The sequence below is a fragment of the Stegostoma tigrinum genome, chromosome 14, assembly GCF_030684315.1.
Source record: "Stegostoma tigrinum isolate sSteTig4 chromosome 14, sSteTig4.hap1, whole genome shotgun sequence".
NCBI lineage: Eukaryota > Metazoa > Chordata > Chondrichthyes > Orectolobiformes > Stegostomatidae > Stegostoma > Stegostoma tigrinum.
Window position 1 is genome coordinate 12,779,641 of NC_081367.1, and position 17,311 is coordinate 12,796,951.

At 40.9% G+C, this 17,311-nt stretch overlaps 1 protein-coding gene across 12 annotated transcripts in view; it reads left to right on the forward strand.

The window, feature by feature from the left end:
* Nucleotides 1-17,311, forward strand: part of LOC125457500 (rho guanine nucleotide exchange factor 4) — a 423,581-nt gene that overhangs the window by 372,156 nt on the left and 34,114 nt on the right. For 10 of the 12 annotated variants that reach the window (XM_048541758.2, XM_048541762.2, XM_059651009.1 and 7 more), the window contains 5 exons: nt 4,211-4,390; nt 5,964-6,158; nt 8,854-9,033; nt 10,759-10,991; nt 14,492-14,621. In XM_048541758.2, coding sequence (XP_048397715.2) covers nt 4,211-4,390; nt 5,964-6,158; nt 8,854-9,033; nt 10,759-10,991; nt 14,492-14,621 — 918 coding nt within the window. Of the gene's footprint in view, nt 1-3,822; nt 3,998-4,210; nt 4,391-5,963; nt 6,159-8,853; nt 9,034-10,758; nt 10,992-14,491; nt 14,622-17,311 lie in introns of those variants that run through there. The other 2 variants (XM_048541765.2, XM_048541759.2) reach the window with 2 other exon arrangements.

Sequence of the window (17,311 nt, forward strand, 5' to 3'; positions counted from 1 at the left end):
TATGACCTATCCCCTTTCCCTGCCTCTGTGTTTGCTTAAAATCCCACGTGATTCACCTCTCACATCTTGTAGCTCTGATCCAAAATGTTACTTCTGGAGTTTTTGCAGATTTATGGATGCTCTGCACCTTAGCCAAACTGGTATCAGGATGGAGGTCTGATCTTTACTAGGTGAGAAAGGGGGCAGGACGTAATTCACACACATGGGACACCAAAGCCAGGAGGACCAAAGTGAAGATAATAAAATGTGAGGCTGGATGAACACAGCAGGCCAAGCAGCATCTCAGGAGCACAAAAGCTGACGTTTCGGGCCTAGACCCTTCATCAGAGAGGGTCTAGGCCCGAAACGTCAGCTTTTGTGCTCCTGAGATGCTGCTTGGCCTGCTGTGTTCGTCCAGCCTCACATTTTATTATCTTGGATTCTCCAGCATCTGCAGTTCCCATTATCTCGGACCAAAGTGAACCCTTGCTGAGTTCAAACTGACCTTACTTTTACTGGATCAGGGTGTACTTCAGAGTGTGTGACTTACGAATCTTAAGAGTAGATGTGAATGTTCTTAAAGAGTGAATGAGGCTTGTGAACCTATCAGGCTGCCAATTTATTTAAGTCCTCTGCTGTTTCAATTTTGAGAAAAAGATACAGTCTGCCTTGTCTCTGAACTGAAAATAATTGGTGCTTGGATGTTAGACATGTATGTGTTGAAATAATCCAAGGAGCTATCATTATAGTATTATTGCTGATAGTGCAAGAAGTCTATCTGTGATTATTGCATGGTGGGAGGTGGGGCAGCAGTGTGTTGGGGTTGGGGGCAACATTCTGTAAACTTACAATTTGATTGACAACTCCAAGAGGTAATTAGTGCATTAGCTGTCTTTGGCATGCGGCTATGCATATAAATATACAAAGTTTGTTTTTGAGGTAAATGCGTAAAGTTTGGATGTGTTGAATGGGCTTTCAACAATGGGCAATTCAACACTGGGCATGTTTATTTGATATAGTGCAGTCTGCAATACATGTTTAGAACTTTATTTTATTCATCTCACATGACTCCTGAGACCACTGAAGATACTGAATGAGAGGATATGAAAGTTGTAAGTGCAAAGGATAATGAATGAGGAGACGTGATTTGACATAGGCTTACAATATGTTGGCATTGGAGTGAGAAGAGATATTGGCACAGGTACGGGTGAATGGTTGGCAAGGAGAGTATGAGATTCCATGGTTGGGTTATAAAGAACCGTGAGTTGTCATGACAGGAATGAAAGGCATTGGAGGGTTTGTCGGGGCATAAGTTAACATGAATGAGGACTGTGTGCTGAGGCTTGCGGAGTGAGCATTAAGGGACTTAACCACTTTCTTCCACCATCATTTGAGTGAAAATCCAGCCGTATATGGATTTATTTCTTCTAAAATGGGTTTGCTGAGTAGGGATGTTTCTGACGCTGTGCATATGCCCCCGGAATGAAAATCCCGGCCTTATTTGTCTCCCAACAGATGCTTGCTGACTATTGAATGTTTAGATTATGTATGTATGTATTTACTTATTTCAGATTTCTAGCATCCAGAGCATTTTCCTATTTTGTTTTGTACATGTGGGTCAAACATTACTGAAAGATCAGTAGAAAGAGATTTCATATCCATGCACTGAATTATATTGGAAAAAGTGTTTCAGAATCATTTGACCTGACTCATTGTGTTTCTGCATGATTCATCAAATGCCGCCAAGCTGTCTTCTAGAGGAATAGAATACTGCAAATCTCATGAAATGATCCCATACATCATAAGCAGTTCAATCATTTAAAATTCTGTAAAGCCTTAATGACTGAATATTCTTCAAAAATACTTTTTCTGAGGATCTTCACTTTCCAAAGAACTTCGCACACGTAAACTGCACCAAAACAGTCAGCAACAACAATTTGTGTTTGTTGGGTGTCACCAAAAATGATGCTGTGTGCTCCAGTAAGCCTCTACATGCTTCGTTTGGCCATTATGATCATTAGCAATGAGATGTGGGAGTGGGGATATCCAGATTGGCTGGATGGCTGTCGTGTGGATCATATTCATTCAACATGGAATTTGATACCTATTCCAGCTGTTGCCCCATCACTTTACCCATAGTAAATGGAGGTGTTTTGCTTGTTGTGGCTCGGTGTAACATCACCAGGGACCTGCCTACAGACAGAGCAGTCATTTTGTTTTTTTGAAGTACCAGAGATAACAATGATTATGGTCTCCCCTTCACCATCACAGCAGGAGATTTCAAGCTACTGACTCCATTAGACTTGGGGACAGAAATTAGCCCATTCAGCCCATAGAGTCTGCTCTGCCATTCAATCTTGGCTGATACGTTTCTCAACCCCATCCTCCCACTTTCTCCCCATGACCCTTAATTTTCTTGTCAATTAAGAACCAATCTATCTCCATCTTAAACATACTAAATGACCTGGCCGGCACAGCCTTCTGTGGCAGTGAATTCCATAGATTCACCACTCTCTGGCTGAAGAAATTTCTCCTTATCTCTGTTCTAAATGGTCTTCTCTTTATTGTAAGGCTGTTCTCTCGGGTCCTAGCCTCTCCTACCAATGGAAACATTTTCCTGATACATGTCCAGGCCAATCGGTATTCTCTAAGTTTCAATTAGATCCCCCCTCATCCTTCTAAACTCCAAGTCTCGATCCAGAATCCTCAAACGTTCTTCATATGTTAAGCTTTTCATTCATGGGACCATTCACGTGAACCTGCTCCAGGGAGAGTAAATCTTTCCTGAAATATGGGGCCCAAAACTGTGCACAATACTCCAAATGTGGCCTGACCAGAGCCTGAAAGAGTCTCAGAAGTGCATCCCTGCTGTTATATTCAAGTCCTTTCAAAATAAAATGCCAAAGCTGCATTTGCCTTCCTAATGAATATGCATGTGTTTACCACTGTTTTACTTTTAACGCTTTATTTCTTTTCAGATAGCCACATCATTAATTATCATCCCAACCATCAACAAAACCAATTATTTTCATCAAACAATTAAGCACCAAAGCAAGTTTTTATTTGTCCAAGATAACTTTGATGTACACTATCTTAGATGCTTGGATGTAAAAGCATATTTGTGACTCAAAACTACTGAAGTTGATTTGTTTATTTCCAATTGTTATTTGTAACATTTCACAAATTACAGTTCACATTTATCTCTTCTCTGGGTAATAATAGAAATGTTGGCAGCATGTAAAGATTAACAGTCTGGAACTGGGATTATTTTCTGACTGTGCAATTTTCTGTGTATTTATGGACTGATTAATGGATTACTGTGGCTTTATTTGAGTTGCTGCATTCTAAAGTTGCATCATATCCTGCTATTCCAAGTATCCAACAGTTAGACAGACACACAAAGATTAACTACTCATTGGGGTTGGGGAGGGGCATTGTCAATGCGGTGGTATTAACCCTACTGATGGTGGGTCAGTCTGCCCATCTCAAGCTGGTTCATTCTCCAACCACATTGATTTATTTTCCATATGAAGATAAGCAGAAAGTATATATATTTTAAAAAACTCTCGTTGCTGCTTGTTGCTACTGTCATCAACAGGCAGAAAGTAGGCCATGATAGAGCAGCATTACCAATCACTATTTTATTCAAAATATATATGTTCTTCTTGACTGAGATAGTTCATGCATTTGAGAAAAAAAAGTGCACAAAATTGTTTGGATTTTAATCAACCATGTTTATTTGTATGTGGAAGTGGAATTTAGCAAAGAAAATAAATTGATGTTACATAACCTTTTTTTTAAACTATTATACTGTGCCTTTTTCTCTCTTGGTTACCTAGCATTAAAAGCCTACGCGCATTGCCCGTCACTGCCTGTTCAGGCTCAGTTACCTAGCAGCATTTATTTCACTCCTTTACTGCCGAGCCTCCGAGGAAGCTTGTCGCACTTAGGTCTGTGGAGCAATCCAGTTAAAAGTGATATCTGATCCTGGACTGGTTTGCTGTGCTGCTTCGCGTAGGTACGTGCCACCGTGGAGCGTCTTCTCTGAAATGGATAAAATGGCAGCTGACTGAAAGACCTCGCCAAAGACCAGCTCAATTCTTCTGAAAAATTGGAATCGGAGTGCCAGCAAAGCTGATACAGTTTATTTCATGTTTTACGACGGGAGTTGAAATTCGTATACTACATTGGAAATGTAACTCGTGTAAGATGTTGTTTTGGTCCCTTGCAGCTCATCAGCGATGGCAGTGTGGTGTATGCAGAGGCACTCTGGGACCATGTCACTATGGATGTCCAGGAGCTGGGCTTCAAGGCTGGTGATGTCATTGAAGTAGTGGATGCTACCAACAAAGAGTGGTGGTGGGGCAGGATCGCGGACAGTGAAGGCTGGTTCCCTGCCAGCTTTGTGCGGGTAAGGACCATTGCGCATAAGGAAAGATGACTGATAAAACTGGTTTGGGTGGAGGGCCTGCCAAGACAGTGAATTGAACACTTATCGTGACATTAGACTGAGGAAAGAGCACAAGCAGCTTAATCTACCAACAAGTCTGCAGTCTGAAACACTACCTCAGTTTGCATTCATTGCATTCAGTAGTCCACCATTTAATTCCATTGTCTTGTCTGTATGGTTGCCAAGATGCAGATCAAATAGCAATAAATAAAATCCGAAGATACAAGATATTGCACAACCACAGTTCAAAAATAGTTGTTTAAAAGAATTGCTGGAAATTAAGTTTGTTTTGAGTATGCAGACATTTAGTATAAACCCAGAAAGATAAACCCACTGATCCTGCAATCTTGGCAGGGAGTATGAATCAACATTCTGATACTGTGCACTTTCCAACTCAAATGACATTCCTATAGAGGGTTGCAAATTCAGACAAATTACCCCTCAATGTCATATCTTGAAATGGCTGAAAATGTACAATGGATTTCGATTTTTCTTGCTACCTAACGTTAACATGCAACTTTCCAATGAATGACCTTCAACCGCACATTGTGTAATTACTGATGTCGAACAAAACTGATTAGGGCAATTGTATTTCCCAAAACTTCCCTGTATTCCCTACATGCTACAAAATGACAAGTGTAAATTAATGTTGCTGTTTTATATGCTTTTAAAAAGCTTTGGCTGTGGCAAGCAGACATTTTGTTCGATACTGTACCTGATACAACAGTATGAAGTTCCATGTATTGTTTAATAGGCATTACAATCTACATTGATTAAGCCAAATATTATTTGATGTTGAAATGAAAATCTAATTATCCAGTAGATTGAATTTTAAAAATTTCAATAAAATGGTACAGGTGTTGTTTTTATTAATGACTTCAATGTAAATTTAACAACATCTAATTAAGATTTGAACTGCGTTAGCTTCAGTGATGCCTCAGAACAGGCCAGTGTGATGCAACATGGAAACTGCTTAGCACAAATCACAGGAAAATCCCAAATGTCCTGAGTGGGAACTCATGAATTGTATTGAGGAACTACCTTAAAATACAACTTTGATGATTTGCAGTGGAGATGACTGGCAGGGCACTGTCTCCTTCAGGTTATCACTGATGGTCGTTGTTGAAAAACAGAAATAGAACTTTAATTTATAGAAGGGACTTAAATGAAGAGAAAAAGATGCTTTATCATCTCCAGACTAAGCTAAAGAAATTAGTATTGAAAGAAATATCAAAGAGATGTGGTTTAAGAATGGAGAAATCTTCATAGTCTGAAGTAGACAATTCAGCAAGGAACCTCATTGACAGAAAGCACACCCAGAAAAGTGGAGTGAAGGGAGAATGAATGATACACTAGAAATTTGACCAATTCAGAAGTAATAGAAGTACTGGAATGAGTTTATTTCGGGCCACTATCCTCAAATTTCAGAATACACAAACAAATCTTGGATCTCATTATGATTACTGTTCCAGTTGGAAAGAATATAAATTAAGTACATATTCACTTTTGTTTCCTTTCCCTTTTACTTCTAAAGTTGTGGGTCAACCAGGATGAACCCATGGAAGAATACCCAGTCAAGGTTGAGGACGGAAAACCTGATGATGCCAATAGTGCCAACCGTCGGCTGGCCACAGGCCAATCAAAGAAAGACCAAATGCGGACCAATGTTATCAGTGAGATTATGAGCACCGAGAATGATTATATCAAACATTTAAAGGATATCTGTGAGGTAAGGTTTTCAATAGCACATTAAAAATGAGACATCCATTTAAGATTTCAGAGAAGATAATTTCAGCCCTAGTATCAGTCCTTATTATATTTCTTGTTATGCAACACCAATGTGTTGTAAGAAATATAGAAACATTTCTCTATGGATTTTCAAGCGTACTTTCTGCACAAAACTTGACATACAGCAAGTCTAAAGCTTTATTCTTTACCACAGAAAGCTGGCGGGGCCAACTTATTAGATCTATTCAAGAGGGAGCTGGTCATGTCCCTTGCAGCTAAAGGGATCAAGGAGCATGTAGAGAAAGTGGGAGTGGGATACTGAAATTTCATGATCAGCCACGATCATGTTGAATGGTGGGGCAGGCTCGAAGGGCCAAATGACTTAGTCCTGCGCCTGTTTTCTACGTTTCTATTCTAAGTAGTGGTCAGTTTAGGAAATGCGAATGTTAACTTCGGTGAGCAAATGCTGACTGTCTATGGTTGAAGGCTCTGGATTGCTGTTCAAGGCATTTATCAATCTTTGCAAATCCTGATGTGGGTGACGCTAATAGGAATGTTATCTAAAAGAAGAGCAATGTCTTTCTCCTTGCACTGACCTCATTTCGCCTGGATGGACACCAGTGGTGCTGAGCAAAGTTAAGGAAGCTGTGTGAATTTTTTGTGAACCTGCTTCGATTCAGTGTTACTGCAATACTAAATATGTCAGAAACTGATTAAACAAAAAAGCTCTCAACTTGGTTGACACTCCTTTTCAGAAGTGGGACATTTTAGCTGTGAAGAGAATTTAATTAGATGTTTCATTCTGAGCTGAGATTAATTTTGATTTCAATTGCAGTAAGCTCCTTAAAGTTCATATCATGTCGCAGTGCTCCTCCCAGTTTGTGCACATTTACCATCTTGAGTTGATCCACAAAATGAGTATATTTTATCTTCATTTCTGAAGAAGGGTCCCGACCCAAAACATCAACTTTCCTGCTTCTCTGATACTGCCTGACCTGCTGTGTTCCTCCAGCCCCACACTGTGTTATCACTGACTCCAGCATCAGCAATTCTTACTATCTCTGCATTCTTGCTTCTCGGTTTTTTCCCCCATAGTTCCTTCTGCCCTGAGGGCATATTAGCAGCATAGCCCCAAAGGGTCTAAGTAACTCTGATACCTCACCCAGTTGCCCAGGACTCATTTTGATAGCTAGCAAATACTGGCCATTGAGCTATAGAGGGATCACAGTGCAGCCTGAATTATCCCTCAGCTCATGTAATCCCAAGAATTTAACTAGCAACAAATTCCCGGGTACCCAACCTAGCACTGCTTTGGCTGAGATTTATCAGCAAAACATTGATGAAGAATCTGATTCTGGGTCTTCCTGTCCAGCTTATTCCTTAAACACATTTACATGTTGGGCAGAACTTTCCCCTTCCAAAGAGCGAGTAGGGGTGAGTTGGGGGCAGGGGTGGTCAGTAGATCAGTGAAAAGGGTCAATAATGAGGTGCATTGACACTGGAAAATACTCAGCCCATTATCACCATCTCAGATATCAAGTTCTGAGTGTGGGAAGACTCAGATTTGGTCAAATTTCCAACCAGCTGTGAATTAATGCTCTGAAGTTGTAACTTAGTGTTGGGGCCTCCTCACGCCTGGTGCAGAATTACTTCAGCTCCAGGCAGGATGAGAGAATGCCAACTCATTGGTAACCTAAATGTGGGCAGGTTGCTAGCTTGGGGGGATCAGTGGGCTCTCTTAATCTGCAATAATTTACATAATACTGAACGATTGGATGGAGGTTGGGCAGACGACACCTAAGGGTCACCTTTTGCCCTTGCTTCTGACCACCTGCCTCTTCTCTCCCTACGACACCAGCCCCAGAAGCCCTCATCCATGCATATTTGTTTTTTACGCTCCCGATACCCTGTCTGTGGGTCTGAGGGGGTGGTGTCTGGGCAGCAGTCGTGATGCTGCTGATTTCTGGAGATGTCAGCCTCTGATTGGCCAGCAGCCCCAGACAGATTGGACCTCTGATCCGAAAACCTGACAGCAGCCAGCCAGCTTACTGATTGCTGTTTCATTGGGCAGTCTTTTAGAACAAGATAGGCCTCAGGTTTCTCAAAGCAAAAATATCCTGCTTTCGCACTTCGCCCATAATGGTAAGATTCCTCCAATTTTGGGGTGGACCAACTGCACAATGTGAGACCAATCTGCTGCTTCCTTTAAATCCTCCACTGTGTCCTGATCCTAACCAAGAAACAGGGGGTACCTGGGATCTGGCCTCTCCTATTTGGAAAGGTTTGTCCAGATGATCTGGCACTTAAATTGCCCTTCCTGTCTATGGTATTCTATGTTGTTTAATGTTCTAGATGAAAATAAATAGAACTGATAAACTGGCTGATGTAATTTGATAATATGCGGCTGTATTGAAGTGTAGTGCCTTTTTGAAATCTGAGCAATAATAAAACGCTGACCACATAGAAAATTCTTCGGCTGCAACAACACAACCTGTTGTCGTGCATACAAGGTCTTTCACAGGGCAATATTAATTAGCACAGTTTGTTCTAGACATTCGATGTGTCTGTGAATTGGGGCTGAGCGCGATAATAAATATTTGGGAGTTATCCATTAAACTGCAAGTACATGAGCCGTACTGCTATCTTCCAGCCCTCAGAGCGAAATGTGCAGTAAAACTATGCACTTTTCCCCACAGGGTTATGTTAAGCAGTGCCGGAAAAGGACAGACATGTTCACAGAGGAGCAGTTACGGACCATCTTTGGGAACATTGAAGACATTTACAAATTCCAGAAGAAATTTCTTAAAGGTCTGGAGAAAAAGTTCAATAAAGATCAGCCCCACCTGAGCGAGATCGGTTCCTGCTTCCTTGAATATGTGAGTAGTTTTGACCCTTCCTCTTTCATTGAGGGGCCAGATGATTTTGTTTCGTCAAAATTTGATTTATTAATAGTAGTTCCAACAGAAGTGTAAGCATCGATTATACTGAAAAATAATAAGAAGGCAGGAAATAACTTCCATTTAGAGACTTCAGACATTCACAGTCACTGAAGCTCTATTGAATTGTACAACAATAACAATTTCCATTTGTATACCTTTTTAAATGACAAAACGTCACAAGGTGATCCACAGGGTCAATTATCAAGCAAAGTTTGATAATGAGCCACGAATATTAGAACCAGGATCCATAAGCCTGTGTAAATGAGACAGGTTTTCGGGAGCATCTCAAAGGAGGACAAAGAGGTAGCAAGGCAAAGGCATTTGGGGAAGAACTTCCAGACAGGGCCCAGGATATGAAAGCTGACAGTAATGAAGTGAAGAAAATCAGGATGTACAAGAGGCAAAAATTGGAGGTGTGTCGGAATCTTGGATGGGAGGATTAGAGGAAATTACAGAGAAAGGGGACGGCAGTATAACAGAAGGATTTGAAAACAAGAATGAGAATTGCAAAATTTAGATAATGCCAATTTAGGTCAGTGAACCTAGGGTGAATAGGATTTTACAGCAAGTTAAATATTGATAATTGTTGGCTGTTTTCTGGCTTACAGAGGCTAAAAGATAATGGACGCCAACCAGAAAGCATTGGAGCAGGCAAATGTAATGGCAATAAAAGTATGAATGAGGGTTTCAGTAGCAGATAGCTGAAGAGGAAGCAGAGTCGGGCTATCATGAAATTGGACAGTCTTGTTTGAGAGAATATATGATAACAAATTGGGCTCAGGATCAAATTAGATGCCATGTTGTAAACAGTCTGTACCAGTATCTAAGAATGTTGCCAAGATTGAAACTTTATGGAATGCTTACAGCTGTTTTGAGAAAAAAAAGTGACAATCAATTTGAAAATGAAGAACAATAAAGTAAATGATGACGATCACATGTTTAGATGTTATATTTGGGATAAATGTTACGTTAGTATAATATATAGGATATCAAAAATGCAAAATAGTTACAGTACAGAAGAAAGCTAATTTCATTGTAGCATAAAGCAGTAATCCCATCAATGCTGATTGCTCTAACAACACTGGGCCTTTTTTCATTTGTTTTGAGCATGGAATTATCTGAACGTGCTTCTATTTATCTCACTTTTTTGCTTTATCATACTCTTCTGGTAGACCTCCTGGGTTGTCTAGTGCTACAGGCCTTATTGTGATTCCTAGCTGGGAGGTCCACCCTCCTTCAGTGAGTGGCCAACATGGAGTTACTTAATTTGAGCTCCACCTCACATGAGGTTGCATTGACAGCACATTGACCTAGAGTGTGAGCTGTTTCACCATACTGTGGAAAGAGTATCAGGTGCCTAATCCTACACCGTCCCCCACCTCACGAACATCACAACCAGTCGAAATTGCTAGTTTTTCTCCGCTAACCTAGCAACACTTAAATGAACTGGAGATCCTGCCTCTGGGTCTGGCTGATATATGTTAATGCTGCTTTGTGCAGCACTGCAAACCTTAATGCATGCAAGCTGAGGATTTTGTGTTTTGGCGGGATATGCACACAGGGATGAAAATGCGGCTGGTAACCAAAGTCAGCCCAATTCACACATCAGTTTTTGCCCCATGGATCAGTTGCTGACCTTCCTGTGATGTTTATTCTTTCCAGCAGACAGATTTCCAGATATACTCTGAGTACTGCAACAACCACCCGAATGCTTACACTGAGCTGTCCAAACTCATGAAGATCAACAAGTACGTGTACTTTTTTGAGGCATGTCGCCTGCTTCAGAAGATGATTGATATCTCATTGGATGGCTTTCTGCTCACACCAGTCCAGAAGATCTGCAAATATCCACTTCAGTTGGCAGAGCTGCTCAAGTACACCAATCCAGAGCACAGGTAAGGACTAACTGACACTGTGCAAATAATCCTCGGACAGGGAATTAGCACTTAAAGGAACCAAAACACTCACTGAGTGAGCCAAAGTGGAGAATTTCAAATCAAGTAACTGGGTTTTCATTCTCCTGTTGCCAGTCAGAACTGTACAGATACACTCACAACCAAAGTGAGAAATTTCAGGTGAACAGCTACTTTCCAAACTCAACACAACTGGCCTGATGCAATTGCGCAGAGAAAGAAGAGAATGGGTAGGAGGTCAAATGATTTTGGGATGGCCTTGTGTACTTACAATGACACAGTTCAGGAATGATATCGCTACAGATGAGACGATTGTTTGCCAATGTTACATTTCCCATGCAGAGTTGAAAATGGAGAAACATGTTCAAAAGTTGGATCACCAAGGAGTTTAACTTTTTTTTTACACTCACAACTGCGTGCATTTTGAATTCTGCCCTCTAGCCTCCTGTGTGACTAACACTGATTCTGACTGGAGACCAACTTGGGAAGTGTGACACCTCATCCAGGATTTTGCCAGCATGCTGAAGATAGGCTGGAAGATGGGAGAGACACAGGAAAGCACGTTGAGAAAGAAGTGTGACACAGTCATGCAACCACATCATTCTCCCAGTGGCAGGAAATGTTGAGGCCTGACTAGAAAATGAAAAGCCAAATTAAATAATTAAAATAGCATGTCCCCTTGAGTGTGGAGGCCATTATGTGAGGTGGTCTTCTTGTTGTTTCTGGGATTGGTGGGAGATCAGGGTCTGGATTTTACTAAAGGATGCCTCCTTGTTGACCTACAGTTCCATTGTCACTGCTGGCTCCTATTAGGAGAGGCAATAGCCTAGTGGTATTCTCACAGGCCTACTAATCCAGAGACCCAGGTAGTGTTCTGAAGACCTGGGTTCAAATCCCACCATGACAGCCGGTGGAATTTGAATTCAGTTTTTTTTAAAAAATATCTGGATTTAAGAGTTTATTTGTGAAACTGAAACTCTTGTCAATTGCTGAAAAATCTTATCTAGTTCACTATTGTCCTTTGGGGAAGGAAAATGTCATGCTTATTCGATCAGTCCTATATGTGACACCACACCCACAGCAATGTGATTGACTTTTAACTGCCCTTTGGGCAATTACGGGTGGGAAATAAATGCTGGTCTGATATCCACATCCCATGAATGAATAAAAAATAATTACCAGGGCCTACCTGTCAGATCCTGGCCGTGAAATAAATTTATATCATCCCTGTACTGGTGCCTCAAATCTTTCCCCTCACAGCCTTAACAATAGCCAACTCTGTTGGATGACAGGTCCAGCAGTTTTGAGAGCTAGATTCCATCTAGAATTGAATGCGGGCTTGGTGATGGTCTCCTAATTGACCATGTGGTCCCATTTGCCCTCCCATACAGGCTCCAGATCTGCATTCGGGCCCAATGTCAGGACTTATCCTGATCTTTCAATCCATTAGGACAAACGTTTTCTTGAATGGAGAGAGACGAGGAAATTTGGAAGAAAAATTGGATTTGGGTGTATACTAACTAATTAAATGCTGGTGTCAATCAAAAAGGCTGATGAAAAATTCAATCAAATCTTGAAAGCGTGTAAAAGTGTGGGCGTTACAGCTCAGTTATAATGTTTGAAGTGTATTTAAATTGAGGTGTCTAAATTGTTAATATAATTCAGTAAGGTGGATAAAGAGAATTTGGTTCTTGTACTAGAGAATCCAACAGTAGGATGTATAATTCTCCAATCAGAGCTATACGCAAAATTAGGCAGCACTGTTTCAAACAATGAGCACTAGAAATTTTGAACTTTCCTTTCCAAAAAGCTATGGATGCAAGGTTAATTTAAGCTCACAAGGCTGTTGTCAATAAATGTTTATTTTGTGAAAAATATCAAGAGGTGTCATGTAATGTCAGATGAATGAACTTGAATTATAGATCAGCCATAATCAAATTGAATGATATAACAGGCTGAAAGAGTTGAATGGCCTATTCACATTCCTCATAATTATTTGGATCATGTGGCTCATTAACGCAAATGGATTAAAGAAGCCACATTTCAGTGCTAAATATTGGTGACTAACACAGACCTGTTGGTTCACAGAGACCCAAGTAATACTGTTGTGGTTAAACATGGGATTTAGGTACAGACTGAGAAACGGAGGGCAAGAAGGTATAGAGGAGATGTGAGGAATAAGTTTTTCGCTCAGAGGGTGGTGGAAATCTGGAACTCACTATCTGTATGCGTGGTAAAGGCAGAAACCTTTGTAACATTTAAGAAGTATTTAGATGTGTATTTGTGATGCCGAGGCATACAAGGCCGTGGATCAATTGCTGAAAAATGGGATTAGAATAGTTAGGTGGTTGATTTTGACTGGTGCAGAGACGATGGGCCAAAGGTCCGAGAGCCTTTTTTTCTGTTCTGTAGATCTCTATGTCTTTTTGAGGTATTCATAAACAAAACAATAACTTGTCTAGAGGTAGTAGGAACTGCTAATGCTGGAGAATCTGCGTTAACTCAATGTGGAGCTGGAGGAACACAGCAGGCCCGGCAGCCTCAGAGGAGCAGGAAAGCTGACATTTCAGGTCTGGACCCTTCTTCAGAAATAACTTGTTGAGCCTATTTTTCTGTGTCCACAGGCTCAGGCAATCTCTAAATTTCTTGTGCGTGCAGTTGATAATAGGATGAAAAAATCTTAAATTCCTCAATATGGACATCCCTCATGTGCTTTTCACCGGGAGGTGACCTTACAGAACTTTATAAAATTATGAGGGCTATAGACAGGGTTACTGGTTGGTGTCTTTTCCGTAGAATGGGGGCATTTCAAGATCAGGGCACATTTTTAAGGTGAGAGGGCAGAGATCAAAAAAGGTATGAGGGGCAAATTATTTGCACAGAGGGTAGTTACTGTATGATGTGAGCAGAATTACATCATTTAAAAGATATTTGGTTAAGTGCATCAATAAGTAAGGTTTGGAAGGATGTGGGCCAGAAGGTAGATGGGACTAGTGTAGTTTGGGATTATGTTCGGCATGGACTGGTTGGACCAAAGGGTCTGTTTCTGTGCTTTATGATGTGTGCAAAAATTGAATAGTATTTCAAGAAAGTGAAACTAACATAAATCACAGAAACACACTATAATGAAAGGCAAGACCTTAATTCCTGAACCTTGAACCTAGAACCTGAATTGGTTGCATTATCGTACTCTTGCAGTTGTCAAAGCAAAACCAATCAAAATGATTTTGTATGATTTAGAATGTTTTATTATCCTGCTAAGTATGGTTCATAGATTGCAAAGTTGAAACAAGTGGAAGAAAGGAAACAATATAACTACTGGTGGCACAGATGGCCTCACACAAATAAAGTGATTTACACCAGATCAACGACATGGCAGTTTCCATTGAAATCATTTCAGATTGTATTTGCACAGGGTTTGCTTCTGTTATCGTGTATCTGTTCCCTCCTGTAGTATATGATCATTAATATCTTTCATCCAGAGATTACAATGATGTGGAGGCTGCGTTGAATGCCATGAAGAATGTTGCCAAGTTGATTAACGAGCGCAAGAGGCGGCTGGAAAACCTCGACAAAATTGCCCAATGGCAGAGTTCAATCGAGAATTGGGAGGTAGGAGCCTGGACTCTGAAGGTCATCATCATACATATTTTGTTTATGTGTGATCTGTAGATTTAGCTTCATTTTCTCTTACCGGAAGCATACATTGTTTTCTTTCATGTTTGCATTCTTTTGTTTTGCTTAACACCATCGTTATTTAGTCCAAGCTGACTATACTGGATTCTACCAGTTCTCAGCTGAAGCTGTTCACTCTCTAACCCATTTGCCTATCCTTTCTCGATATCATTTCTTGGTCAAGTATTTATTGATTTTCCTCTCATATATGCTGTTGGGGTTTCTAGAAAAGTTGCCCTCTGGTAGAGCATTCTATAATCCACTATACTTCTCAGTGTTTCTAACTTGTCCTTTTCCTGTGTCAGTGATAAACTGAATTTAAATGCTAGATTGCCCACTGGGAAACTGGGTCAGACCACAAGAAATAAATATATTTAATGGCTAGCCTAGCACCAGCTCGCTGATTGCATCTCAGTTTTGCTTCTTCTGTGCAGCCAGTACATACTACTCCTGCTGTGGGAGTAGAGTGGCAGCTAGCGGGAGATCATGACTGTACACCATACAGAGTACTAACATGGGTAGGCCTTGACCTTTGCTGAGAACTGGATTCTTTATTGGGAAAACCCCGATAGGAATCCAGTGTGAATGCATCCAGCAACCTTCAGCCCAAGGAATCAATTCGTGGTTATGTTGTCGATGTAAGGTTGTGAGGAAGTCAGCTACTCTAACTAAGGAAGAAACTGCCACATTTGTCTCCTTCTCATTAATTCATGTACTTACTGAAACAGTTTTTCATAATTGCCATGACAGGACTTTTCAAAACTTTGCTACCTCGCTTCCAGTGATTTTAAAAGAATATTTTACTTTATTTCCCTCATAACTAAACTCCTGAGAAATCCACATAAATACAGATTCCATTTATCCCATATGGGACAGATAATTAATGCTTTCAAGGGATTGGACACTGCCTGGTTTTCAGTTGAGCAGTTTAATTTTTCCAGTAGCTTCTCACCGTACAAACTTGATGTGTGAAGATTGGCAAAGTGAGAAACCATATGTTCACCCATTATGTCATGGAGACATTATTTATTAAAGGTTTTCAGTGAATTTGCATTAAAACCCACCTGGCCTAACCATTCTGGAGCTCTGGGACTTGGAAGTAAAAGTGAGAAACCTACATGGCACTCACTAAGTTGTGATAGCTAGCAGTCAACAATTCTATCTTTCTCTTTAATGCCAACATGTGAAGCACACAAAAGTTCTTCTGATTGTTTTGACGAGACCACAAGCATACCAACACTCATTTGGAGGCTTAAATTAAGTAACACCAAAAGATTTTTCTCCAATTTCCACAGCTTATGCAGCCTGCCTGCAACACTGATAATACTCCAATGTAAGAAATAAAGCTCTTTGCATGATGGATTTGATTTAGATTGTAGGCTTGCTCGCTGAGCAAGTGTGCTTTGTTGTAGATGTTTTGTCACCCTGCTAGGTAATGTCATCAGCGCGCCTCTGGTGAATCACTGGTGTTCTATCCTGCTTGTAATTTATATGCCTCAGTTTGCTGGGGTGGTTGGCATCACTTCTGGTTCTGTTTTCCAGTGGGGTTTTTTTGGGTCCGGTTCAATGTGTTTGTTCATGGAGTTCCGGTTGGAATGCCAGACATCCAGGAATTCCCTGGCATGCCTCTGTTTGGCTTGTGCTATATTGGACGTGTCGTCCCAGCCGAATTCGTGTCCTTCTTTGTCCAAGCATATTGAGACCAATGAGAATTGGTTGTGTCTCTTGGTGGCCAGTTGGTGTTCATATATCCCTATCGTCAGTTTTCTTCCAGTTTGGCCTGTGTAATGCTTCTCACAGTCCTCGCATGGTATTTTGTATATTACATTAGTTTTATTGGTTGTGGGTATGGGATTCTTTATGTTCATCAGCAGCTGTTACAGGCTGTTTGTTGGTTTGTCGGTTACCCTGATACCTAGGGGTCTAGACTTGTGGTTTCTCTCATATGTCCCTGATGTACGGTTGGGTGGCTAGTGTGTCTGGCCATATTGTGTCTTCTTGTGCTCTGTCGTGGAGGTAACGGCAGATAGTGATTTTTGGGTGCCCATTCCTTTTAAAAACTCGTTCAAGTGCTCCTGTTCTGCTTTGCACAATTCCGGATTGCTGCAATGTGTTGTGATCTGTTTGAATGATGTCCTGATGCAGCTCTGTTTATGGGTGTTGGGGTGGTTGCTGGTGTAATTAAGCGTCTGGTCCATATGCATGGTCTTTCTGTATCCGCTCATCTGGAGTTTGCTGTTGTTCTAATGTTCTACCATTATGCCTAGGAAGGGTAGTTAGTTATTGTTCTCTTCTTCTTTTCTGAATTTTATTCTGGTGAGGATTGCTGTGTCGGTGGGTTTCTTTTTGTCGTGTGCATTTGATAATCATGAGGGTGCCATCTACGCACTGGACCCAGAGTTTTGGATTGTATCATGGGAGCATTGTCCATTCTAACCTTTGCATCACTGCCTTTGCAATCAGAGTTGGTATTGGGTTCCTATTGGGGTGTTTTGTTGATTTGTTTGAATATACGGCTGTTGAAGGTGAAGTGGGTCATTGGGCACAGATCCAGCAGTTTCAGGGTGCAGTCTTGTTGATGCTATTAGTGTCATGGGGTGCCTGCCTGATTCATCCAGCAAGTGTGG